Consider the following 27,199-nt stretch of genomic DNA (forward strand, 5'->3'; position numbering starts at 1 on the left):
GTAAGCTAAATCTTCTTAAGTTGTTGGTGTTATATGTTTTAACTTACTCACGCTGAGTTTCACTCATGTTTTTTTTTCTTAATTCGACATCTGCTATAACAAAAACTCCATACCTGCGTATGGAAGTCATCCTTATTAAAAACTGAATTCCTGATTTTTCCTGATTAATTAAAATATATGTGTCCTTGTAAGTTATTACTTTATCAGTTCTGACGATCAAATTTCATTTTCGATATCCTTGGTGCTCTAAGACTTCTTACAAAATTACTTGAAATAATTTGAACTACAAACTCAATTGTAACGAGGCAAATCTTAAAATTATATGTATGACGTAAAAGGCTGCTCGTTCCGTCTTTTCTCTAACTTTAGTCGATAAAAGATCAATATCAATATTATTATTGGATTTATCTTCTATTTGTAAAACTACCCTTATAATTTTACCGCTTTATTCCACGGGATGGACCAACGAGAAATATAAATTACTTAAAAGTAGAACTCTTTGCTTCAAAGATTCTAACTCTAGATAACTGTAGATGGTATTTGACTAGAAATGAATTGCGTTTGGATTCCTAACAAGTGTCTCCAGATGAACATAAAATTTGTTACTATGCATTATAAGGGGGCACAATACAACACAAGTAACGATATCCATAAATTTGAAGATTTCCGAATAAACTTATACTAATATTTAAAAAAAAACTTATACTAATATAGACTTAAATATAGTAATATAATTAAATAAATAAAATTATTTATAATTATTATAAAAAATTATTATAATTATAATAATTATAATATATATTATAATAATATTATAATAATTATATATTATACATTATATATTATATAATATATATTTTATAATTGTATTATATTATATTATATAAAATTATTTTATTACATTATATTATATTATATTATATTATATTATTATTATATTATGTAATTATATTATATAATATATATTATATAATTATATATTATATAGCCATAAAAATTGTTAAGGCATTTAAATGTCATTCGAGTAAGCTATTAGTGACGGTGCATCGTTTCTGTAACTTATTGTTAGGTACATATTTGCTCCAAGAAAACATGGGCCTGTCTCATTCTATTTTCTAAACATGGGCCTATCTAGGGCCTATCAAGGGCCTAAACATGGGCCTTTTTCTAAATCTAAAAATAAGCCTATCCTATCATATTCCCACTAATCTGTGCACTAAAACGGATTTGCTTTAATATTTTTATTAAAACTATTTAAAACAGCAAGTTAACAATTTTGTTAAATTTCAATGACAAATTGTTTCAGCTGTTCACAGTTCACAATATATCTACATAACACTACATAGCAATATGTCTGCATGTCTACACATAAATTGTACTAATTTCATTACAATGACAATTTGGCTGCAAGGGATGACATTTTTCTTAAAACCGTGTTTTGTTTAATTGTGTTATTAACATGAAATATATACCTGTTGAATAAGCAAAAATCATGAAACAGGGCAACAACCCTTTAATTTGAAACTTGGGCAACATTTGGAATGTTTATTTTAGTTTATAAGAACCCTTAATAGTTTGTAATGGCACAGATTTATTAATCAATTTCTTAAAATATGGAAGTTTAAGTATTACTACAAAATATATTACTAGTAAATTAATTACTTTTTATTTTTTTAGCCCTATCTTAGGTTTGACCTTAGAAATCAAATTACTATTTGTAAGGTACAAAAGGGAGCGTAAATAAGTGTTATAATTCACCTGATACTCCACCACAGATAAGTACAGCAAGCATGCCACCTAGGCCCCAGCCCCAATTTGTGGAGAAGAAATCTCCCTTTTCCCCTTTTGACAGGACTGACTGTGCAACACCTGCATCTCCAAACACCTAGAAAAGAAATGAGAATTATTAGCCCTCTAAAAACTTTACAATAGAAGTTCTAGATCAGTTTCTTTCATTATAAAAACCTAATCTATTTCAAGCCTCCCTCTTTACACCCTCCCAGAAAGTGGCCATTTCCTTTAAATATTTATTTATGACATCCTCCCAACCCAGACAAGGACAACTTGCTTTCCTTGTAGCCCCAGACGGTTGGCCAAAAAGGACAATCTTCGGTAATCTGTCATCCTTCATCCATAGAACGTGGCCTAGCCATCTCATCCTTTCTTTCATTATAGCCCTAGAAAGCGGGATTGAACCACATTTTTCGTACTACTGTTTGAAATACGGTCAGTCAGCCGGGAACCCAGAACAATCCGTAGGCTATTTCTCTGGAAAACATCTATTAAATTTTCATCTGCTTTTTGGAGCGCCCATGCTTCAGAACCATATTTGACCACTGTCATCACTGTAGCTAACAATATTCAAATTTTGGTTTGCAGACTTATCTTTCTATTCTTTCAAAAAATTTTCAACTGTGAAAAAACACCCTGAGCCTTAGCTACTCCACTTATAACATCTTCACTGATCCCACCATCTTTACTAATAATACTACCAAGGTAACTGAAGCTCCAAACCTGATCAATCTTTTCGTTACCTAATGTCACCTGTTTATCTTCGCTTATTCCAAACCTTAGTGACTTTGTCTTTTTAACATTAACTTCCAAGCCAATTCTATCACCCTGACCTCGTAAAATCTCTAAAAATTCATTTTTTTTGCTCAGACTTTCACCTAATATGCTTAAATCATCAGCATAATCTAAGTCCAGGAGCTTTTTCCTCCCCATTTTAATTCCGTGGTCTCCAATTACTTTTCCTGTGCTCCTTATAAAGAAGTCCATCCAGATGATCCATATAAAAGGGGATAGAACACAACCCTGCTTAACTCCCGATTTAATACAAAAGCAGTTGCTAATCTCATTTCCTACCTTAACCACAGCAGTATTTTTCTCGTACATAGCACAAATCACTTTAATGTGTTTTTCTGGTATACCATATAACGATAAGACCTTTGTTAACACTCTTCTATCAACAGAATCGAAAGCTTATATTACATTAAAGGTATTTGACAACGAAGGGAATTCTCAATTATTAACCTAATAATACATGAATATACCATGAATACATGGTCGACACATCCTCTACCTTTTCTAAAACCGCATCTTTCCTCCCTTAAAACTTTGTCTACAGCATCTCTCAGTCCAAAAAGTATCATATTACTCAGTAAATTGCTACCTACAGAGACCAGACTAATGCCTCAATAATTACGACACTCACTCTTGTCACCTTTCTTATACAGTGGTTTAATTAAGGTTTTCCTAAAATTATTGGGTACTTCCCCTTTTTCAAAAATCATGTTCATAATCTTTAGTATCTTATTCTTAATCTCAGAGCCACCATATTTAAGAAACTCATTAATCATACTATCAGCACCTGGAGCCTTATCATCTTTTAATCCTTTTAGTACTGTCGCCAATTCTTCCTCACTAAACAGACCTTCTTTGACATCCAAGGTATCACAAACTTTTCATTTTCCTCTAAATCTTTTCCTGCAGCTGTATCTCGGTTTAGCACATTCTCAAAATGTTCCACCCATCTTTCTTTAATTTTTTCCTCATCACTAATTGTGGCCCCATTTCTATCTTTGACTGGGAGTAGTCCGGATTGGCTACTCCCTTTCAATTTATTAACATACCAGTATAATATTTTACTGATATGCCATCTAGCCGCATCTTCCAGATCCTCAGCAATTTTATCCATGGCCTCCACTTCACATCTCCTTAGTTCATATTTTATTGCTTTCTCCACTTTCTTTACATTCCATTTGTTTTCATACGACCTATCACTCTGATAATTCTTATACAAACCCCTTCTACTCTATATTAAACCTAAAGCTTTTGCAATAACATTCCTAGTTTCAGTCTTAGCACTCTTCCCTAAGACACCATCAGCAATTTCACAAATTGTTTTTCTAAAATTATTCCATCCATCTTCCACATTGTCAAATTTTAAACTCTCAAGTTTAGTATTCAACTATTCCTAGAAGTTCTTTCTCAAATTCTTATCCTGGAGTCTTCCCATTGTCTGTGCATATACAAAGCCTTATGTACTAATAATGACGTCATATGCAAACGCTCTTTTTACAAACAAACAAACATGCATACACACAACTCGTTTTTATATAGATAGATATATAGATAGATACAATACAAATTAACTGCGTAAAACTTGCGAATATACAACATTCTTCGCTGTCCAATTGTCGCTGCATATAAATAGATTGTCAGGTTTACCGACCCTCGAACATGCAACGTACAATTGTCCATGGGAAAAACAATCAGTATTAAGATCTATACCACATTTTTCCAATGATTGCCCTTGAGCTTTGTTAATGGTGATTGCAAATGCTAATCGAATTGGGAATTGCAATCTTTTAAATTGAAAAGGCAGATCCGTTGGAATCGTGGGAATGCGAGGAATAAGAACAGCCTCACCCTCAAAAGGCCCTGTCAAGATTGTGGCCTCTATTAGGTTTTCCATTGTTTTTTTACGGCAAGTCGCGTGCCATTGAAAAGCTTTGGTGGGTTTTAAAAGTATTATTGGTACGCCTATTTTTAGTTGTAGCACGTGTGGTGGAAACCCCGAAAGATCCACGGAATTTAAAAATTCAGATGGATAATTAACCGCTTCATTTGGTTCCAATTTGTGTCAACTGACTTGTAAAGGACTGCCTGGTCTCAAATCTTGGTCAAAACAATATTGTTGATTTCGTGGACGTCTATATTTTTGGGTGCCAGAATCGCTCTTTCACTTAGCCATTTATAATTTTTATAATTGTTTAGAATATTCGGAAATACTTTTTCAATCAATTCATTTTTTGACGTCACTAAATTACAGAAATCAGCAGGTAGTTGTATACGTCCTGAAATTGAGTCTACTGGGAGCTTTCCACTTCCAATTGCCAGCAATTGATCTGAAAATGTTTGACCAGAGTCATCGTTTTGCAATCGGACACGCATATTTGTAGTTAATTTTAATGTTTTTACGTGTGCCCATAAATTAGAATTTTTCAGGCAAGTATTCATTTCGTCTGCAGGGGTTGATCTAGGTATTATAGGTAATGTTTGCCTGAAATCTCCCGCAAGCAATATTAATGTGCTGCCAAAGGGTTTCGACTTCCCTCGCAAATCTTTCAAGCATTGATCCAGAGCCTCGAGCGATTTTTTGTGTGCCATTGTGCACTCATCCCAAATAATAAGTTTGCATTGCTACAATACTTTACCCATCCCAGATGATTTGGAAATATTGCACGTGGGAGTTTCTGTAGAATACAAATTCAGAGGCAATTTCAAAGCGGAATGAGCAGTTCTTCCACCAGGCAGCAATGTTGCGGCTATTCCGGACGACGCAATTGCCAACGCTATATCATTTTTTGATCGAATTGATGCCAGAATCAGTTTTATCACAAACGTTTTACCAGTACCTCCTGGCGCATCCAAAAAGAAAATTTCTCCAACGTTGTTATCGACACAATGCATTATCGAATCATAAATGTCTTTTTGTTCCGACGTTAACTTGGAAATGTTATTTTGTACATACGACAATAGATCACTCGTACTGTAACTTTGTTCACGATCCAATTCTACACATGTCGAAACAGCACCGATACGGTTAGGTGAAGGCATTCCCAAATCCTGAAGAGGTTTGTTTGCCATACGTACGCACAAATCTTCTATAATAACTAAAGTGTAGTTATAAATTTCTGATGTAAAATCAAAAGTCATATCTGACGTCTCTAACTGTTTTCGATGGAGTATATCTTCGGATATTTTTGACTTATATTTTTCCCATAATTCTGTAGGAGCTGATGGAGAGCAAGTTGTTAAAATGATGCCAAACAATTTGACTTGGAGTTGACGTTTCGCACGCGTCATTGATGCAGTTATCCCAGTGTTGGTCATTCTCCAATAAATTCAGAGCTTGGCATGCACTACGGTAAGTGTCATGTATAGTACCGTTTACAGTTCTCAAATACTCAAAGGATGTCGGACCAGGTACATTCACCAAAAGCAGGCGTAGAAAGAAGCACTCATGTTGATTGGGGTGAACGGTGTAGAGTCTTCCTATCGTGGTATCTTTGAAGATGGTAGGTTGGCCGTCGACTGACTTACCCTGTTTTCGACGTTCAAATACTTTATTTTTAGTATTCCACGTGTAATACGAAGGCACTTCAGTATAAAGCAGTTTTTTTGCAAAAGAATCATTTTTGCAAAGCGAAAAGAAAGCGGTTAACTTTGTATTCGGTGGATTCAGGGCTCTTTGTTGCACGTTGGTTTCCGAGAAATAAACACGTTGACCATTCTGTAAATGTACCGCTAAGTGAACAACAGCTGGACTACGTTCATGTATCGGAAATGAAAGAATTCACCAAACAGCTTCATTACTGCTTATGTATCTTCCTGCCTGATATTGTACGATTTCGTCGATATCTTTGATTTCGGGCTGCAAGCCAAAAACTGCCATGTCACTGCCTTTGTTGACGTATTTACATATGTGTTTGATTGCCTTTACGGAGTTACAGTATTCAACGTTTATGTGTGCATTAAATGTTTTTGATAATAATGGGGAATATGGAACAACCCACTGGTTATCTACTTCGATGGTGGTACCGTTACGCTTCTTTATTATTGCTGTTTTACCGCCATCTTCAGTGGATCTTCTTCAATATTGTGGGTAACCATCATTGCCAGTAATTGTGGTGGATACTAAAAGTCGAGGATATTGCTTTGTGCACCTTCCTTTGGCCATGCATGGTAAATTTTCGTTCAGTGCACCGCAAGGTCCATGTATCATATTTTTTACAATAATATCATGTAACCCCTTATCGACATTTTCATCAGGTATTTCAGCGGAAATCAATTTCGTTCGAAGTAATTTTTTTATGTAGCCAGATTAGTATATGTGCGTGTGGCAAACCTCGTTTTTGCCATTCCACTGAGTACATCCAGCATCGCACTGACCCAAACACTTCAAGTTTTACTATGTAGTTTATCAGTGATTTCAACTTTTACCGGAAGACATGGGCCGTAATGTCATGTCTATGAACCGCCGATTGTCCTTGAAGTAAAAGCTGCTGTATCTCGTCCCAAGATTGATTACATGTAATTGTAATAAATAAATCTGGACGACCATAGAGTCGAACATACGCAATAGCATCTTGAGCATATTCATGCATATGACGGGGACTGCCAGCATATGACGAAGGTAAAATTTTTAATCTTCCAACGTTTGTGGTATTACCGTCATTTACAACTGCATCTCGCAAATGAATGTATTGTTCAGAGCGGAGCTTGGTCTGATTCAGACCGATATATAGCAAACGTTCTGATTCAATTTTAGCATACATATCAACGACGTATTGGTGAAACAATTGACGGCATTTTAAAATATAGTTCTCTTCATCCTGCCGAATCATTAGTCTATAGGAATAATAATGCATTGCATTGCATTTCTTATTCATTTCTTTGTTAGTGGCTGGATTCATCAATTTAATATTAAAGTGATAGCCGTCGGCTCCATCCCAAAAAATGATAGGATTAGGGCATCGTAGCATCGATGAGTTTCAGCAATTTTTAACAACTGAGCGTATTCGCTTATGAAGAATAATATCTCGAGGTAAAAACTGATCACCGACCATAACGATTGCCACTTCGTCGATAGTTGGAGCATTGTATCTACGCACATGTTGGCCAGGAGGCATTTTGTCAGCGGAAATAACAATTTTATGCGTATCAGTAGGCATCAAATCGATGGCTGTTTTGAACAGACGCACTAAATTATTATTTTCGTGGAAAAGATGTTGCAATTGGGAAACGATTGTCCTTTCAACGTTGGGAGAAATTTTGCAACGTGCATTCAATTCAGAATTTCTATCACTGATGAAGTACAATTGTAAAAATTTATGATTCTTGCTTGAGAATGGTAGAAGGGACCCTGCTCTATGATACATTTGCCCTTTTACTTTGAAAGTAGACATAAATTGATCTGGATTTTCGATTTGGGCTCCAAACGACGTCATTTGGAAACATGAGTTATATTTTCTGATTTGTGATAAAAAACGCTTAGATTCTGACGTAGTTCCAGTAAGGAAAGTCTTCAATGGCTCTGGTGGTGCAGTCAATAGAGGAAGTTTAACTTTTCCTGAGGCGCAACACATTCCTATTGTTTCACCATTGAATTTCAAGGCCTTGCAATAGGGACAAATTTTAGACATAGTCCCGTATTGAACACATCTACTCAAGCTATAATCATCGACTGGGCTGTACCTGAATGCCAGGCGATAACTTTCAGGTTGTTACTTTCACATTTATTATTCTTCTAGTTAAATATAACCACTTCTGATTTCTGAACATTTAACTGCAGGCACTTTTCTGCTTTAGATAATCATCTCTTAAATCCAGGAGCTTCTGTAAATCATGCGCCACATTTGCCACTAGAGCAATGTCATCCTTAAACAACAATACTGAGTAGTTTTTATTACCTAATCTCACTTTTGGAGCCCAATGTTTTGCTAAAAATTCAACAATATCATTAATAAAAAGACCAGAAGGTCAAGGTGACAAGGGGCTTCCCTGCTTTACTCCCTCCTTAACTTTAAAAAGCTTCGAAATACCCGACCCACGTACTCTTACTATTGCACTAGTTTCAAAATACATATTTACAACCAAACGAATGAAACAATAAGGTAGCCCCATATCATGTAGGCTTTTTTAAACCAGAACTGTATTGACATTACAAAACACTCTTTTTAAGTCCAAAAATACAATATACAACTCATTTTATCCTAATCCTTACTTTTCAATTAATCCACTTAGAACAAACACTCTATCCGTAGTACTATAGCCTTTTATAAAACCTCCCTGTTCTTCTTTCATAGCTCCAATACCCTCTAGCCAATCATTTAACTGGCTATCTAAAATTTTATTTAAGATTTTGCTAGGGATAGGAGCTAAGGCTATCAGCCTATAACTCTCATGATCCCTGGCGCTCCCTTCTTTAAATATAGGTACCAATATCGATGTCCTCAATGTAGAAGGCCATACTCCATCACTAATAATTCAATAAAATATGTAAACTAACACAGGTACTATCACATTAAGTGACCTCTTTATCAAAATTACTGGTATTCCATCTGTTCCGGGTCTATACCTTTCTTTCATATTCCTGACAACTTTCCAAACTTCTTCTGATGAAACTTCTCTTAGCAAATCATAATCCTTTTCTCTCATAGGAAACAACACGAAATCACTCCAATTTTCCTTACTTAATTCTATATATCCCGCTTCTATACTTTCTAAATAACTTGACCAAGTTTCGGTAGCTGGGATATCTGATAGGGCCTTTCTTTTATTATCATCATTTTTTACCACAAATCTTTTGTATTACCTAGATTAAAAGCTTGCTCAAGCTTCTTTTGTTCTTCTCTAAGCTTCTGTTCTTCTTTTTTCTTTTATCAATATTTTATATTCTCTTCTTTTTTCTTTAAATCTCAACAATAATTCATGATTTTTCTCAGATGAAAAGTAATTTTTAACTACCTCTGGTAAATCTTCGAAATAATTTTTCATAGCTTTACACTCATTGTCAAACACATTTACAATTATTTTCTTATTTAACCTTTCAGACTTTTGAGGACAATTATAAATAACTGAACCCAATTCACTCAGAGTCGTATCAACATCCATTCATGATTTGTATATAATGTCAAACCTTTCAATTGCTTCGTGCCTTAAAAGTTCATTTCCCAACAACTCCAGCTCCTCGCCAATCCACTCGGTCTTTAAAGGCCTCTTATACTAAACATTTTTTTTTTCAAAATCATCATTGAAAATCAAAATCTTCACTAAATTTGCTTTTCCAATTATTGCCGTTATAAGACTTAGTTTAACGTCCACTGGAAAATAATCTGGCCCTATGATACTTAGAGCCTCAACACACATTGTGTATTTAACAGATGAATGATCGTGATAGATATATGAATGATTCAGCTGCGAAATTGTAGAACTCTGAAAAATAGAAAACGAGACAGGCAGACAGCCAGATTGAATAATAATCAGATAGTGGTGGTTAAGGATCGACATTAAAACTAAAAACGAACAGAAATTACACCGTATATGAAAGGGGATTCTCCTCCTCAATGTCCCGCTCTTTACGCTAAAGTTTCTTACTGCTTTAAAAATATAGTTGAGAGAAAGAGTCAAACTTCAGCGTAAAGAACGAGGCGTTGAGGAGGAGAATCCCCTTTCATATACGAAGTAACTTCTGTTCGTTTTAAGTTTTAATGCTGCTCCTTACTTTCATTTAAAAAAACTTGTTTTTTTATATTTAATGTATGTATAGACTGATGGTGACTCACTTATTAAATCAAGTAGTTTATATTAATTGGCAATCTCAGGAAGTTGATATCTCAAACTTAGTCTTGATCCCTCATTTTTAATAAAACGAAAAAGAAACTTATTCCTTGCTCTTGATAAATGGCTATGTATATTTTCAACCAAGAGTTCCATGTTATTGAAAAAATTATCCCTAAGTTGGATTTTTAATCACCATATGCCTATATTAAGGTGAAAAATGTGTTGTAAATAAAGAATATCAAGAAATAAAAAAGATGTTTTAGTTTCAGATAATTCTTTTTTCTTCCTAGGGTGTGTTAAAAAAAAAGGTCCAGGATTCTTATTGCCTTGTTTTAGGTAATTTCGAGTCTTCGTAAATGTGAAGGGAATGTCGACATCAAAACGGTCGGGCAATATTGAAAATAGCATTCCACTAATGAAAAATATAATTTTCTCATTATTTGTTAAGGAAACAGAAACTTTACTCTATGCAAACAGTCGTGATTCCTGGACATTGTTGCCTCGAGTTTATTAATATGCGCCTTAAAAGACAGAAATGAGTCAATGTAGATACTTAAATATCTAAATACATCCACTCTTTTTATGGAGGAATTTCCAATACTAATAGTTTCAAATGACATACGCTTCACTGTTTTCAAACTTCTCCCAAAAACCACGAATTTTGACTTCTCTAGGTTAGATATTAGTCAATTAGCATGAAACCAAGAATTTACATTAAAAGCAACAGTTTCGAGGGCCATTCCTAGGCCCTCCTTGTTGCCAGCCTTCAAACTAATTGCTCTGTCATCTGCAAACAATATTAGTAATTAATCGTCCGAAGGCATGCATTTTGGAAGGTCTTTATGAATATCAAAAAAAGTAAAAGCCCCAATACAGACCCTTGTGGAAGCTCTATATTTTCTAAAGGAAAAATATGAGATGATTCCTCACCGACTTTGACAGTAAAATTTCTTTCTAATAAATAAGATCTCACTAACTCAAGAGCTATTCCATGAATTCCTACATTTTCCATTTTATCAAAAAGAATTGTATGTTCTGTTGTATCAAAAGCTTTTTTAATGTCAAAAAATATAGTTGCCGCCAAATAACTATCCTCCATAGTATCCGATAAGAAATTCTGTAAAGCAGCTACTGCTTGCTCTGTTGATTGGAGAAGAAAAAAATTATTCTTTACCAGAAATGAAGTAAATGTACTTCAGAATTCAAAAACTTTAGATATAGGTGATAAAATAGCAATAGGCCTGTAATTATCTGTATTATCTTTATCGTCTTTTCTTAACAAAAGTAAAACCTTGGCTACTTTAAGACAAACTGGAAAAAAACCATTTTTCATGCAAGAATTATAAATAAATAAAAGCAGCTGACTAAGTACTTCAGCCAATTCTTGAAACAGAGAAGTCGCCATACCTTCGTATCCTACTGAAAATACATTTTTCAAACTAGTAACAGCTTGTTGAAATTCCAAGAACTGGATACGGTACATAAAAATAGTCTTATCTAACAGATAAGTTTTATAGTTAGAAATTGGCAAGCAAGTCTGATTGGCCGTCCGATTAGCTTGAAACTTTCCGAAATCATTCCCAGGGCCAAAGGAATCACGCATTTTGATAGGAGGGGGAGGATGTTAGAGGACTGAAAAATGGGTTACAAAACTGTTGATCTCTTGTCAATTTAAAACTTAAAGCTGTAAGTGACTGGGCCAAGGGGAAGCTAATGACCCTCAAAAACAAATTAGTTTGTGGGCACAGGCGTCTCAAAACTAGGGCCCACAAAATGACTAAAGCCTTCTTGCCTTGAACTATTTTGAAACTTTTTTTTAAGTCCACTGGCCAAGGGAATATCACTGCAAAAGAGGAATTTGTTCCTAAGAACGGGGCCCAAAAGAGCCAAAGGAGAGCTAAGAAAACTTTTTTCCTGAATGATACTTCGATTAGCTTCCCACTTACCACTAGGATAAGCGTTCCAAGACATTCTGCAGCAAACTCCCTGAAGATAGGACTAGATACTCTTAATTTGTTCTTAATTCCTTTGTCCATTTGGAATATATCTGTGTTTGTACTGTAAGCATTAAAGCTTGATGGATACTTATCTGTGCCGTCGGCTTTGCCGTCGGGGTCTGTCGATCTAGAAAGATACCTTAATATAATTAAAAACATATTATTTAAAAAATAAAACTGCGCATAAAATACTTTAAAGAAGAAAATTAAGAGAAGGATTGCGGTTGAAATAAAGAAAATATCAGGGATATTCCAAATTAACGAAAATTAATAAGCAACATGACATGGGTTTAGCGTTGCTCGGCCAATGGCTGCCATATAATGCAATGGATACGGCAGGACCGTATCCGTTTTTTCAGTGGGGGAGCAGTATTATGAGGAACCTAACAACTTGTTTGCTTTCATATTTTTGTTTCCACATGTTTTGTTTTCACATTCATGGCATTTTTGTTTTCACAAAACTTAGAGCAAATGTAATAAATATCGGCTTCTTAATAATAATACATACTTTCATTGCTAGACCCACCCTCCTAAAATTTAAAGAAGTTGAACTCTATCCAAAATGGAATCCTTGCTTCGCACCGAAAGATGGAAATCAAATTTCTGTGCTCAGATGGATGCACCATTGAGTTGCGTTGCAACACTACAACTTCTTTTTTTGTATCATTGTCCGATGTTATGGTAATGAGATTTAGCCTGTCCCTAACCCCTATCATATAACATCAATCGCTTGGTCATGGATTCCTCCAAAGGCAAAACCTCTATATACCAGCAATGCAAAGTAAACAAACATACCCGACATGACCTTGAAAGTGTCAGGGATGAGTAATGATGCTTGATCAAATCAAGATCTTAAGATATTCGGGAGATATTTTCAAGAAATTTATGGACAAGAAGAAAGGGAAAAGACAAGATAATGGAAGGGTTTAAGATACCTCCAAACCAACCAAGGTCACATGTCAAATGTGATTTATGCAGTAATGAAAGCGATATGACAAAACTAGGATAAATCGCTTTATGGAGTTAACCGTATCAACCAGCAAAATATAAGTAGCAAACTGGATCAGTTCTTTTCGATCCGTATTTATGGGATAGCCATGTCGTGATGGTGAATTGAGCTTGATCGATCAATTTCGATCATCAATTTCCATGATCGATTTCGACTAAAGTAGAACACGAAGCACATATGCAGTTTGAGGGTTGTGCAGTAGAAAGAAAGTAGCATAAAAAGAAGAATATATGACACACTTGTTTGGGTATTCTTTATGAAAAATAACTTTTTGGTCTTTTCATTGAAAAAAAAAATATCCCCAGCTTGTAGAAAATACCCTCCCAGCCTACATTTTTGTAAATTGAATTCACTAAGTACGTACCTGAATGACGTCCCTTTAATTTGACACTTTTACTAGATAGCCTTCATGATTTTTTAGCTTGGGGGTATTGAAACATTTTTTGTCCCCTTCAAGGATGTATCCCCTATAAAAAGAATACACCTTTGAAAAAGTGACCAGTGGTAACCACTCACTAGGGTGATCCCTCAAATTTTATTATGTATTTACAAAAAAAAAAATAATAATAAAGAGTGCTTTTTCGTTTTCAAGGAGTTTTTTTTTGGCTTTTTCGTTCGTTTCTTGGAGTTTTCAAAGAGGAGATGTCTTTTTTTACCAAATCTACTGAGAGGAAGATTTTGCACAACTATTTTGTTTAAATTCAATCTACCAAGTTGTCATTTTGATTAGTGTTATAAATTTATATTTGTTGTCCTTCGGTTTTGTGTCATCGTTGATATCGAAAGTCAATGCAATCTTTGCAATCAAATATTGAGTTTTAGGGAATAGAAACTTCTGCATTCCTCCCTCTAAAACCATCCGAAAAATGTGATTTTTTTCCAAATGAAAAAGGTAAAGCTTGCAAAAACTTGAATATTTAAAAATTAAAAAAAACTAAAAGTCACCGAATATTAAATTCACAAAACTAAATTGTCGCCCTCTGTTACAGATTAAATAAAAAGAAAGTTCTTCAATGAAAGCAAGGAGCAACATTAAAACTTACAACAAGGAGAAATTATTCCGTATATGAAAGGGCCCCTCCTCAACACATCACTCTATACGCTAAAGTTTGCAACTTTGCTTTTCAAAACAATTAAGACTTTAGCGTAAAGAGCGCTGCGTTGAGAAGAGGACAACCCCTTTCATAGACGGAATAATTTCTGTTCGTATTAAGTTTAATGTTGCTCCTTACTTTCTGTTAAAAATAATCGTTTTTAATTTAATTTTTGAACGTTTTTCAGCTAATGCACATCTGAATTTGGCACACCGTACATGAAAAAAAATGTATGTCAATTTCGACAGAGTTATTCGGTATATGAAGTATCACCTTCTCCTCAGTACTTTGCTCTTTACGCTAAAGCTGTTAGCACTTAAAAAAGCTTCATATTCTAATTAAATGCCCCCCGTCTTAAAAAATATGGGACAAAATGACAAACTTTAACGTAAACAGCAAGGTGGTATGGAGAGGGCACCCCTTCACAAATGAAATAATTTCTGCTTGTTTTTAAGTAATGCCGGTAAATCTTGTTCCCCCTTTATGTAATATACCCCCGCCCCCATCACGGTAAGGTCCTCTGTTCTTCAAACGTAAAGTACAACCTTCCCCCGTCAAAATTCCTTCCAGGCAATTCAATCCTCGCTGAGAATCCCCCTCCAAGTAAAATTGCTTGCGGAAGACTCAACCTGAAAATTATCCTAAGCATTCTTTCATCATAGACGGCACAATAGCTCTGCCTAAGTAACCAGCGATTAGCCAGCGATTAAGTAACCATGGGCAAAATGTTTTTTTTTTAGACCAGGGCACTTCGTAACGAAGGAGTTGTCATAGAAACTTCGAAATGGCTTATTCGATTGGAAATTGAAACCACTAATGCCCATTTTAATAAGCAAAAGTGATTGGAGGGCAAGAAATCCTCAACCCGCATCCACCATTTCCCTAAGCGCATTCAATCAAAATTTTGAGATAGCCGTTCTGTCCAACGTAGTTAAAAGATTTTGAAAATATGTCTTTGGGGATGACACCCGCCCACAGCCCTCAGGGAAAGGATTATACGTTATACTATGGAGGCATTTAAGGTTTACATAGAAAATGTGATCGTGTAATTTTGGAGGCGGCTCATTGGATTGCTGATCAGACGTTTTAGTGCCCTTTTTGAGATTTGGAGTTATCGGAGGGTAATTACCCCCTCCGTACACCTCGTATTCTCTCGAGATGCATCCGATATAAATTTTGAGATGGTCATTTGTAGTTATAAAAACTTCAAAAGTACTCATTTGATCGGAAATTGAAAGATCCTGAGCAACGTCCTTGAATTGGGATGGGGGAAGTCATAAGAGAGAATTTAAAGGTTGCAAGAACTCCATAGAAGGGAGTAAGGATTTAAGCCCTGAACAAATTAGGAAGAAGAAGGATTGCTAATCAGAAGTTCTAGTGCCCTTTTTGAGATTCAAAGTTATTGGAGGGTAGATATCTCCTTCAGACACCTCGTATTTTCCCGAGACGCATCTGATAGAAATTTTGAGATGGTCATTTGTTGTCGTAAAAACTTTGAAAAACTGATTCGATTGGAAATTGAAACGACTAGTGCCCTTTCTAGTAGGTAGGTAGGTAGGTTTTATTTTTATCCACAACATAAACATAAATAAAAATGACACCACTAATAAATTATTACAGCAAAAAGAAATTACTAAGGACTTGTGCTGCAAACTCATGTTATGATTTATATCTTACAAATTAATATCTAAACATAACAACTCATAATTATCCACCTAGCCTATCTTATATATAAAAAACAACAACACATACACATGAACACAAAACAGCAAAATAATCGTATTAAATATTATTGACCGGTTTCAGCCCACACCCCACCCCAAAAAACTGTGAAAAAATATAAAAAAACCTCCTGCCACTCAAAATCCATTTGTTAAAAAAATTGTTTTCAATTTATTTTTAAACCCGTATAAAGTGACAGACTCCCTGATGCTAGCCAGCAGATTATTCCAAACAGGACGCCCCAGATTATGAGCCGCATATGATGATCTGAGTATTTTTCTTTAACCATGGCTTAAAAGTTGTGAATTTCTTGTATCATAATTATGGTGCCCCTGATTCTTGGAAAAATAATCATGAAAATACTCAGGTCATATATGTTTCATGCTCTGGAACACAAAAATTGATGCCTGGTAGTTAAGAATCTGACCAACATTTAAAACAATACACCGGGAAAAGCTAGTAATAGTTTTGGATTCAACCTACTCTTTTATGTTCGCAATCAATCGAATACTTTTATTTTGCAAAATCTGGATCCTTTTATAATTAAAAAAAAAATTGCTGGTCCAATGAACGCAACCGTAATTTATATAAGGATGAACAAGGGAAACCAAAATGATTTTTAAAATCTTAAATGGAAATGTTTTATTGGTAAGTCTCAGCATCCCTAGATCCATAGCCATTCTCACACCCATAAAACTGCAATGCTTTTCCAACTAATATTATTGTCTAAATAAAATTCCAAGTACCTAATTTCAAAAACTTGTTTGATGGGTAAACGTCCAAAAAATCTTTATTATTATCATTAAGTAACCTACCTGTTCTACTAAAGATAATGTAATTTGTTTAAGATGCGTTAACTGCTAGGGAACAACCAATTGTAAGACTGCGCAAACGTTCAAGTGCTAAATTAGCCTTGTATAAAACCTGCACCAAACAACTACCAATTACTGTTATCGCAGCGTCATCCGCCAAAGAGGTCAGCACCTCCTCTCCAACATGTGAAGCCAACGAATTAATATAAACAAGATAAAGTAGAGGTCCCAGCAGGGAACCTTGAGGCACTCCACACTTAACACCGACCTCTCTGCTTAATATATCTGATAAAGCAAATTTGATAGTGCGGCCATGCAAGTACGATGAAAACCACTTTACACAAGTACTACCTAACCCCAGCCCGCTTAGTCTACTTAGAAGAGTATTAAAATCAACAGTGTCAAAAGCCTTACAGAAATCTACAAAAACAGTTAAAGGAATCATATTATTTTCAAGCGCATTATCAACAAAACTTATAAGATGGTGCACTGCATGACTAGTAGAATGTTTACTTATGAAACCAAACTATCCATCTTACAATATTTTCTTGGAATCCAAAAAATCATACCATCGCTTATAAATAGATTTTTCATAAATTTTACTAAATAAAGGTAAAATGGAAATCGGTCGCCAGTTACAGGGATCCGAAGGGTCCCCACCTTTCTGTAAAGGTATTATTTTAGAGCGTTTCAGTTCCGACGGGAAATGTCCTTTAACAATTGACAGATTAATTAAATAAACCAGTACCTACAAAAGATACACCGACACAAAATTAAAAGCCTTTAGGTTCAATCAATCTACACCAGAAGAATTTGGTTTAAGGCCACAAACAATTTTTCAACTGCTTCAACAGTACATGGTACAAATCCAAACCGATCCGGCATGATTAAAGTATGTGTGTTAATATTGTCGGCACCACCACCTCTAGACACTTCATTCTGTATATCACTACGAATCTTCGAAAAACAATCAGCCGTCTAATTTGATATTTTCAATTTATCATCAATAATTCTATTATTAGTTTTTAATTCGGTTATACTCGTAATTTTTTTTTACATCCTGTTACTTCACGGACAATTCCTCAAGTATCTTTTATATTACCTTCCTTACTCTTCAAACGGTTTCAATAATACTCATTCTTTGCATTTCTTTTCAATTTATTTACATAATTTCTCAACTCTTTAAACTCATTTAAAATCACTTCAGATGGGTTATCAAGATATTGACAATACAATTTATTTCTTTAGCTTATTTCAAAGCTATTTCTTTAGCTCAAAATTTCATCATTATTCCACGGCTTTCTCGGTTTGGCTTTCTTACGATTAATTTCTTTCAATGGGCAATTTTTCTCAAACACAGGGTAAAGGATTTCTGAAAAAATATTAAAAGCTTTTGAAGTATCATCCTTTTCACTGTAAAGCACCTCAAAATCCCAACTAACTTTATTTTTAAATTTAGCCAGATTAACTTCTTTTATGCCACGTCGAAGAATTTTACTTTTTTCCTTTAATTATACAATCTGATAACTTCTGCAACGAACAAAGAAGCGGTAAGTGTTCCGAACCAGAATGGGCTAATACGTCAAACATGCTATCTTCCACCAAAACTTCACTGACGAAATCATTATCAATCAAAGCTGCAAAATAAACCAACTAATCATATTTCCCTATGTTTTTAGGATTATGAAAAACTACCTCTTTACTGAAAACACAAAAATTAAATATGAAAAAACAAGAATATCGATTTGGTGAGGTGACGATTCAGTCAGTCCATGACAGAAGACACTTTGGATAATCTCGCTTGCAGCTCGGGGAGAAGCAAGCCATTTGAAGAAATTATAGAGCCCAGGTAGGTGAATTCTTGAACATCCTCGATGCCAGTGGTGTTGTCCCGGCTAACTGGAGAGTTAACAGTAGGAGAAGACGAATCTATGGCCATTATTTTAGTTTTGTTCCAGTTTATATGCAGTCCTACCTTGGAAGCCTCTTCTCGTAGGATTCGGAGCGCTTCCAGCAGCTACTCCATGGAGTCTGCCAGAATGGCCAAGTCACCGGCGAAATCAACATCCGTGATGGCACTATCTCCAAATTTGAACCCAAAGATGAGAAGTGAAGTGGTTTTTGTCACAACGTAGTCTACGATTACATTGAAGAGCTCTGGGGCCGCTGTACATTCTTGGCGCACCGCTGTCGTGATTTGAAAGAACGGGCTGTGCCGACCATTTACTTGTACACAGCTCTCCGTCCTATGGTGCAGCGCCTTGCGAAGTCTGCAATATTTCTTGGGTAGGCCAGTCAACTGTAGAATCTGCCAAAAAGCTTTTCGATTGATTGAGTCAAATGCAGCACTGAAGTCAACAAAGGCAATAAATGCTTTCTGTCGGAACTCTGTAGTCTTCTCTACTATTTGTCGAATCGTGAAAATCTGTTCGATGGTTGAATGGTCCGACATAAAACCAGCTTGCTGTGGTCACCAGATTTTTCTAATGATATTCCAACATCGATCCAGCAGGATCATTGTAAACAGTTTGACGGGGACTGACAGTAGGGTTATTCCCTGGTAGTTGAAGCAGTCGCTTCTTGAGTCTTTCCTCTTCCATAAGGAGATGATGACACCCTTCCAACAATCCTCGGGAATTATCTCTGTTTGCCAGATTGTAGAGAACAGGGTGTGGAGAAACAAGAGCATTGCAGGACCTCCATATTTTAACAACTCTGTGCTTAGACCCCAGATGCCAGCAGGTTTATTTTACTTGAGCCTTTTTACTGCATATCCGATTTCTGAGGGGCTTGAAGGCTCGCTGGAGGAGCAGCTGTTTCAGGTCTTTGACTGCAAGGTTGGCTGGGACTATCATTAGGAGGCGGAGACGGGCTAGTATTGTTGAAGAGCCAACAAAAGTGATCCTTCCACCGCTCAAGACAAGAACCTTCGTCAGAAAGAAGTGCCCCATCCCTAGACAGGACGGGATCCAAGGCGAGAGTTTAATTTCTGTGAGGTCTCGGAAATGCTTGAATAGGCTACCCATGTAAAAGGGAATCCGGGTCCGAGGCTATGTTGTCACTTTTTGTAGCGCTTAATTTTCGAGGGTAGGGTCGCTAGCCCAACCGACACTAGGCCTGGAATCTGATTAAAGCTAGGTTAAACCTTGGTACTGAGATTCCCGGGTAGTCCACCTACCGCAAGAAGTTGGGGCCGTCCTGATGTGATTGTGTTTGGTTAGGGGAGAAACCCTATATCCAGAAGCACGTGGTGAGCAGACAGAGTCTGCCTCATTCTGGATGAACTCCATTCACCTCCAGAGAGCAGACATCTATTTTTAAAAACACGTTTAGGCTTGTATTTTTTAATTTCAGGGGGGAGAAACTCCTTTTCCCCTTTTAGGATATTCCACACCCTTCAGACTCCTGGATATGAGCCCGTTCTTGCTCTCCCCCGTTGAAACGCTGAAATACGCCCATGATAGTCAATATATACCGTCTTATATCAAACAGTTCGTGGTAACGAACTGTAGTAAGGAGCGATCCGGCTCAATAGTAACCAAAACTCTAAGAAATTGAATTTTGATATCAATAGCTACATCAAAAGAATCGCATTTTAGTGCTGATTTTAAATATATAACTTTCATCAAGTTTAGTCTTAGCCATCAAAAGTTACGAGCCTGAGAATATTTGCCTTATTTAGGAAAATAGGGGGGGGAACCCCCTAAAAGTCGTAGGATCTTAACGAAAATGACACCATCAGATTCAGCGTATCAGAGAACCCTACTGTAGAAGTTTCAAGCTCCTATCTACAAAAATGTGGAATTTTGCATTTTTTGCCAGAAGACAAATCACGGGTGCGTGTTTATTTGTTTGTTTTTTTTTTTGTTTTTTTTTTTTTTTTCCCAGGGGTCATCGTATCGACTAAGTGGTCCTAGAATGTCGCAAGAGGGCTCATTCTAACGGAAATGAAAAGTTCTAGTGCCCTTTTTAAGTGACCAAAAAAATTGGAGGGCATCTAGGCCCCCTCCCACGCTCATTTTTTTCCCAAAGTCGACGGATCAAAATTTTGAGATAGCCATTTTGTTTAGCATAGTCGAAAATCATAATAACTATGTTTTTGGGGTTGACTTACTCCCCCACAGTCCCTGGGGGAGGGGTTGCAAGTTACAAACTTCAGCCAGTGTTTACATATAATAATGGTTATTGGGAAGTGTACAGACGTTTTCAGGGGGATTTTTTTGGTTTTGGGGATAGGGTTGAGGGAGGGGGCTATGTGGGAGGATCTTTCCTTGGAGAAATATGCCATGGGGGAAAAAATTCAATGAAAAGGGCGCAGGACGAATCTGGTCACGTTAGAAAAAAACGTCAAATTAAGAGCTTAATATACAATGCTGGGTGTTCGGAGCCTCTCTATTATGGAGTATAATTTGAAAATAACACAACTATACGAGCGATAAAACATATATACCACAACCATAACTCAACTAACGAAAGAACTGCTAAGAGATAACACAACTATAAAGCGAAAACAGGTGAAAACTAACGGAAAAATAAACGGACTAAGAGGTGGAAGGGGCCCAGAGAAAAAATATAATCCTTTTTCAATTTTGAGCCTAACTTCCGCAAAGGAGTAATAATGTCAGAAGCCCCGAAATACCGAATTATTTTCTTTTCAAACAGTTCGTGGTAAGGAACTGTAGTAAGGGGCGACCCGGCTCAATAGTAAACGAAACTCTAAAAAACGGATGCTAATTTTGATGCTAAAAGATATATCAAAAGAATCGAATTTTTACGCTGATTCTAAATATATAAGTTTCAGTTAATTTAGTCTCTGTCATCAAAAGTTACGAGCCTGAGAAAATTTGCCCTATTTTGGAAAAAAGGGGGAAACAACCCCTAAAAGTCAAAGAATCTTAACGAAAATCACACTATCGCATTCGGTATATCAGAGAACTCTATAGCAAAAATTTCAAGCTCCTATCTAAAAAATGTGGAATTTTGTATTTTTTGCCAGAAGACAAATCACGGGTGCGTGTTTATTTGTTTGTTTGTTTTTTTTTGTTTTTTTTTCCCAGGGGTCATCTTATCGACCAAGTGGTCCTAGAATGGCGTGAGAGGGCTCATTCTAACGGAAATGAAAAGTTCTAGTGCCCTTTTCAAGTGACCAAAAAAATTGGAGGGCAAATAGGCCCCCTCCCATGCTCATTTTTTTCCAAAAGTCAACAGATTAAAATTTTAAGATAGCCATTTTGTTCAGCATAGTCGAAAACCATAATAACTATGTCTTTGGGAATGACTTACTCCCCAACAATCCCTGAGGGAGGGGCTGCAATTTACAAACTTTGACCAGTGTTTACATATAGTAATGGTTATTGGGAAGTGTACAGACGTTTTCATGGGGATTTTTTGGTTTGGGGGGTGGGGTTGATGGGAGAGGGCTTTGTGGGAGGATCTTTCCTTTGAGGAGTATGTCATGGGGGAAGAAAAATTCAATGAAAAGGGTGCAGGATTTTCTAGCATTACTATAAAACAAAAACAATGAAAAAATAAACATGAAAACGTTTTTTCAAATGAAAGTAAGGAATAGCATTGAAATTTAAAACGAACAGAGATTAGTATGCATATGAGGGGTTCTAAAAATACTTTAGCATAAAGAGCGAGGTATTTAGGAGGAGATAAATACCTCGCTCTTTATGCTAAAATATTTTTAGTGATTTCAACTATTTATTCTACGGCCTTTTTGATTCAGGGGTCATTCTTAAAGAATTGGGACAAAACTTACGATTTAGTGTTAAGAGCGAGGTATTAACGAGGGTACAAACCCCCTCGTACACATAATAAAAATATAAGAATATAAAAGTTTGTTACGTAAGTTAATTCTTAAGTTACGGATATTTTTTACTAATAAAAACGTTCGTTGAATATTAAAAGTTCTAGTAGCCTTTTTAAGTAACTGAAAAATTGGAGGGCAGCTAGGCCTCCTTCCCCACCCCTTATTTCTCAAAATCGTCTGATCAAAACTAAGAGAAAGTCATTTAGCCAAAAAAAATTAATATACTAATTTCATTTCAATAATTTATGTGCGGAGAGCCAAAATCAAACATGCATTAATTCAAAAACGTTCAGAAATTAAATAAAAAAAACTAGTTTTTTAACTGAAAGTAAGGAGCGATATTAAAACTTAAAACGAACAGAAATTACTCCGTATATGAAATGGGTTGTCCCCTCCGCAGTCCCTCGCTCTTTACGCTAAAGTTTGACTCTTTGCCACAATTCTACTTTTTAAAACAATTAAAAACTTTAGCGTAAAGAGCGTGGGACTGCGGAGGGGACAACCCATTTCATATACGGAGTAATTTCTGTTCGTTTTAAGTTTTAATGTCGCTCCTTACTTTCAGTTAAAAAACTAGTTTTTTTTATTTAATTATACAATAATATTGGTATGAAAAGTATCCAATTGTATCCGTATACCGTGTATATTAATGACTCTGCCAGTCTGTCTGCTGGAAACTTAAATTGCCAAATAATGCTGATCTAACTTGTTAAGCCTGGATGCTAGCCTGTATTGGTTCGGTAAATATTTTATCCTTATTTGAAAGGATATACGTGTAATTAGAAGTGAAAGGCTCATATCCTCCTCCACGGACCTAATACAGCTACATATCTAATAATTAATATTCAGTCTTGTATATATATATATATATATATATATATATATATATATATATATATATATATATATATATATATATATATATATGTATATATATATATATATATATATATATATATATATATATATATATATATATATATATATATATATATATATATATATATATATATATATATATATATATATATATATATATATATATATCCCATATTTTCAATTATAATGTGCATGTGATTGTATGATAACTAAAACATTAAAATACAAAACTAATTCTTGCCAAATCCCTCTATGCTGAATAAAATTACGCTAATTATCCCCCACGCCATAGATTAGTCCAGATGAATGCTTATGGTTGAACAGATATCAGTTAAACTGTACAGTGTATTGAGCTAAAGTAAAGAAACAATGTCTTCAACCCTGACCAAAAGTAATAAGTGGAGTGTTATGAACGGATTACGAAGGGGGGGGGGGTCCAAAAAGTGACACAATCATAATTACAAAATAAGGTGCTGTTTACGTCACATTTGGGCCAAGACAGGGCAAAAAGTTTATTCACCATAGATTTTGAGGCTTCCAATCAGTTTAAAACTACCAAAAACCTTTTTATAAGCCCTAATAGTCTCTAAGGCAGGCTTAAGATTTATAAACTATGAGAACAACATAACACGCATACAGGAATTAAAGGTTTTGAGGAAAATCTCTGAAACACTCTGAATACGATATTAGAACAAACAGAAACAAAAAAGATACTTCAAGTGGAAGTAAAGAGTGAGATACCCTCTCAGCCCCTTTGCTGCCTCTTACCTCCCCTCATTTCTTTAATGTTGGAGTTTCGTTCAAAAGCAATGTGGTAGGAATTCCAGTTAGTTTTTCAAAATCCCTCGAGAATGAAAGGGTTTAACTGCTTAAATTCGGTTTAAGCAAAAAACGTTTATCCCTTGTATAACGTTTATTCAACTTGATAACGTTTGATAACGTTGATAACGTCCAAATCCAGATAGTGATATTAAGTCAACTCCTAACAAGGTAAATTCGAACCACAAAGCTGTTTGGAGACCGTACTGAAATTTGTTGCATATTGTGTTGTATAAACGTTGACAATTATCTACTGTTGTATAAACATATATTGTGGAGATTTAGTTTGTCTATCAGCAACTGGCTCATCTTTTTTCCTCCAAAATACTTTCAGCTAATTACTAGAGAAACTTTATAATGTGTGCTGCTTACCTTAGATGTATAATTTGCTACCGAAATATTTTTTCAAGTGATCGTTTACTCAATATTCACTCATATACTAAGAATAAAAATTCTTTGTTTTAGTATCATCATAGCTTAGAACAAATAATAGATTCGGTCTCGTTTTTCTTTTTTTAGTATAAAAAAAAAGTCTTGTGTCAATTAAAGATTTAAAAGATTAGAGAAACGATAAATAAACTAATTTTCTAAAGTAAATTTGCCCTCAAAATGTCATATTTTCCAAAAGTTTATGAATACTTTAGTAAAAAAAAAAAGAGTGGGATAAAACAACATACAGTTACTTTTCTTGAAAAATTGTTTAGGCTTAAACAATTTTAAGCCTGGCTTAAAGTGACATATTTTCCTTATTGTACCGAGAAACTGAAAATAACGACGTCTTTTGCCCCCAAGACACACCATATGTTTATTTATACTAGAAAACTGGAATTTTTTAAGGTATTTATTTTATTTGTTTCGAACTTACAAAGTTTTCAGATCAGTGAATAATTTCGTCATTGTTATCACGCTGAACAGTGACAACAAACAAGCAGAACTAAGTAGCTTAATTTGATAACACCTTTTTGTTCGTAAAAATTTGAACATTAACAATATGTTGATTGGCAAAACAACTACACTGTCAAAGAAAGCATCACCTTCTTAAGCTGCTTGGGGACATGTTTTTTTTGTTTGTTTTTTTCTGCCGACTTTTCACCCACGTTTTGGTTTTTATGGCACTTGGTATTAACCAAGTGACATATAGCAGTCGCCAATTCTGTCGGTCTGTCTGTCGGTCTGTCGGTCTGTCTGTCGGTCTGTCTGTCGGTCTGTCGGTCCCGGTTTTGCTACTTTAGGCACTTCCAGGTAAGCTAGGACGATGAAATTTGGCAAGCGTATCAGGGACCGGACCAGATTAAATTAGAAATAGTCGTTTTCCCGATTTGACCATCTGGGGGGGAGTGGGGGCCCGGTTAATTCGCAAAAAATAGAAAAAATGAAGTATTTTTAACTTATCAGCGGGTATTTGGATCTTAATGAAATTTGATGTTTGGAATGATATTGTGTCTTAGAGCTCTTATTTTTAATCCCGACCGGATCTGATGACATTGGGGGGAGTTGGAGGGGGAAAACCTAAAGTCCCGGTTTTGCTACTTTAGGCACTTCCAGGTAAGCTAGGACGATGAAATTTGGCAAGCGTATCAGGGACCGGACCAGATTAAATTAGAAATAGTCGTTTTCCCGACTTGACCATCTGGGGGGGGGGAGAAGGGGCCGGTTAATTCGGAAAAATAGAAAAAAAGAAGTATTTTTAACTTATGAGCGGGTGATTGGATCTTAATGAAATTTGATGTTTGGAATGATATTGTGTCTCAGAGCTCTTATTTTAAATCCCGACTGGGTCTGATGACATTGGGGGGAGTTGGAGGGGGGAAACCTAAAATCTTGGAGAACACTTAGAGTAGAGGGATCGGGATGAAACTTGATGGGAAAAATAAGCGCAAGTCCCAGATACATGATTGACATAATCGGAACTTATTTGCTCTCTTTGGGGTAGTTGGGAGGGGGGGAATAAGTCTTAAAAATTAGAAAAATGAGGTATTTTCAACTTACGAACGGGTGATCGGATCTCAATGAAATTTGATGTTTAGAAGGATATCGTGTCTTAGAGCTCTTATTTTAAATCCCGACCGGATCTGGTGATGGGGGCGGGGAGTTGGGAGGGGGAAACCTAAAACTTGGAAAACACTTAGAGTGGAGGGATCGGGATGAAACATGGTGGGAAAAATAAACACAAGTCCTAGATAGATGATTGACATAAACGGAACGGATCCGCTCTCTTTTGGGTAGTTGGGGGGGGGGTTAATTCTGAAAAATTAGAAAAAATGAGGTATTTTTAACTTACGAATGGGTGATTGGATCTCCATGAAATTTGATTTTTAGAAGGATATCGTGGCTCAAAGCTCTTATTTTAAATCCTGACCGGATCTGGTGACATTGGGGGAAGTTTGGGGTGGGGAGACCTAAAATGATGGGAAACCCTTAGATTGGAAGGATTGGGATGAAACTTGGTTGGAAAAATAAGCAAAAGTCTTGCATACGTAATTTACATAATTGGAACGGATCCGCTCAATTGCGGGGGGGGGGGGGTAATTCTGAAAAATAAGAAAAATAACGTATTTTTAACTTACGAAGGAGTGATCGGATCTTCATGAAACTTCATATTTAGAAGGACCTCGTAACTCTGATATCTTATTTTAAATCTCAACCGGATCAAACGTAATTGGGGGGGGGGCAGTTGGGGGGACCGGAAATCTTAGAAAATA

The 27,199-nt window shown here is 35.7% G+C and overlaps 1 protein-coding gene across 1 annotated transcript in view; it reads right to left on the minus strand.

The window, feature by feature from the left end:
* The window catches only part of LOC136031381 (aquaporin-7-like), a 70,521-nt gene extending 45,537 nt beyond the window's left edge, over positions 1-24,984 (minus strand). The window contains exons 1-3 of the mRNA XM_065710899.1: positions 24,870-24,984; positions 12,297-12,474; positions 1,759-1,885 (exon numbers count right to left, since the gene is read on the minus strand). Of these exons, the coding sequence (XP_065566971.1) occupies positions 1,759-1,885; positions 12,297-12,386 (217 nt within the window). The 5' untranslated portion in view covers positions 12,387-12,474; positions 24,870-24,984. The remainder of the gene's footprint in view (positions 1-1,758; positions 1,886-12,296; positions 12,475-24,869) is intronic.
* Positions 24,985-27,199: the final 2,215 nt, after the last annotated feature.

Source organism: Artemia franciscana, chromosome 9 (genome assembly GCF_032884065.1).
Source record: "Artemia franciscana chromosome 9, ASM3288406v1, whole genome shotgun sequence".
Classification (NCBI taxonomy): Eukaryota; Metazoa; Arthropoda; class Branchiopoda; order Anostraca; family Artemiidae; genus Artemia; species Artemia franciscana.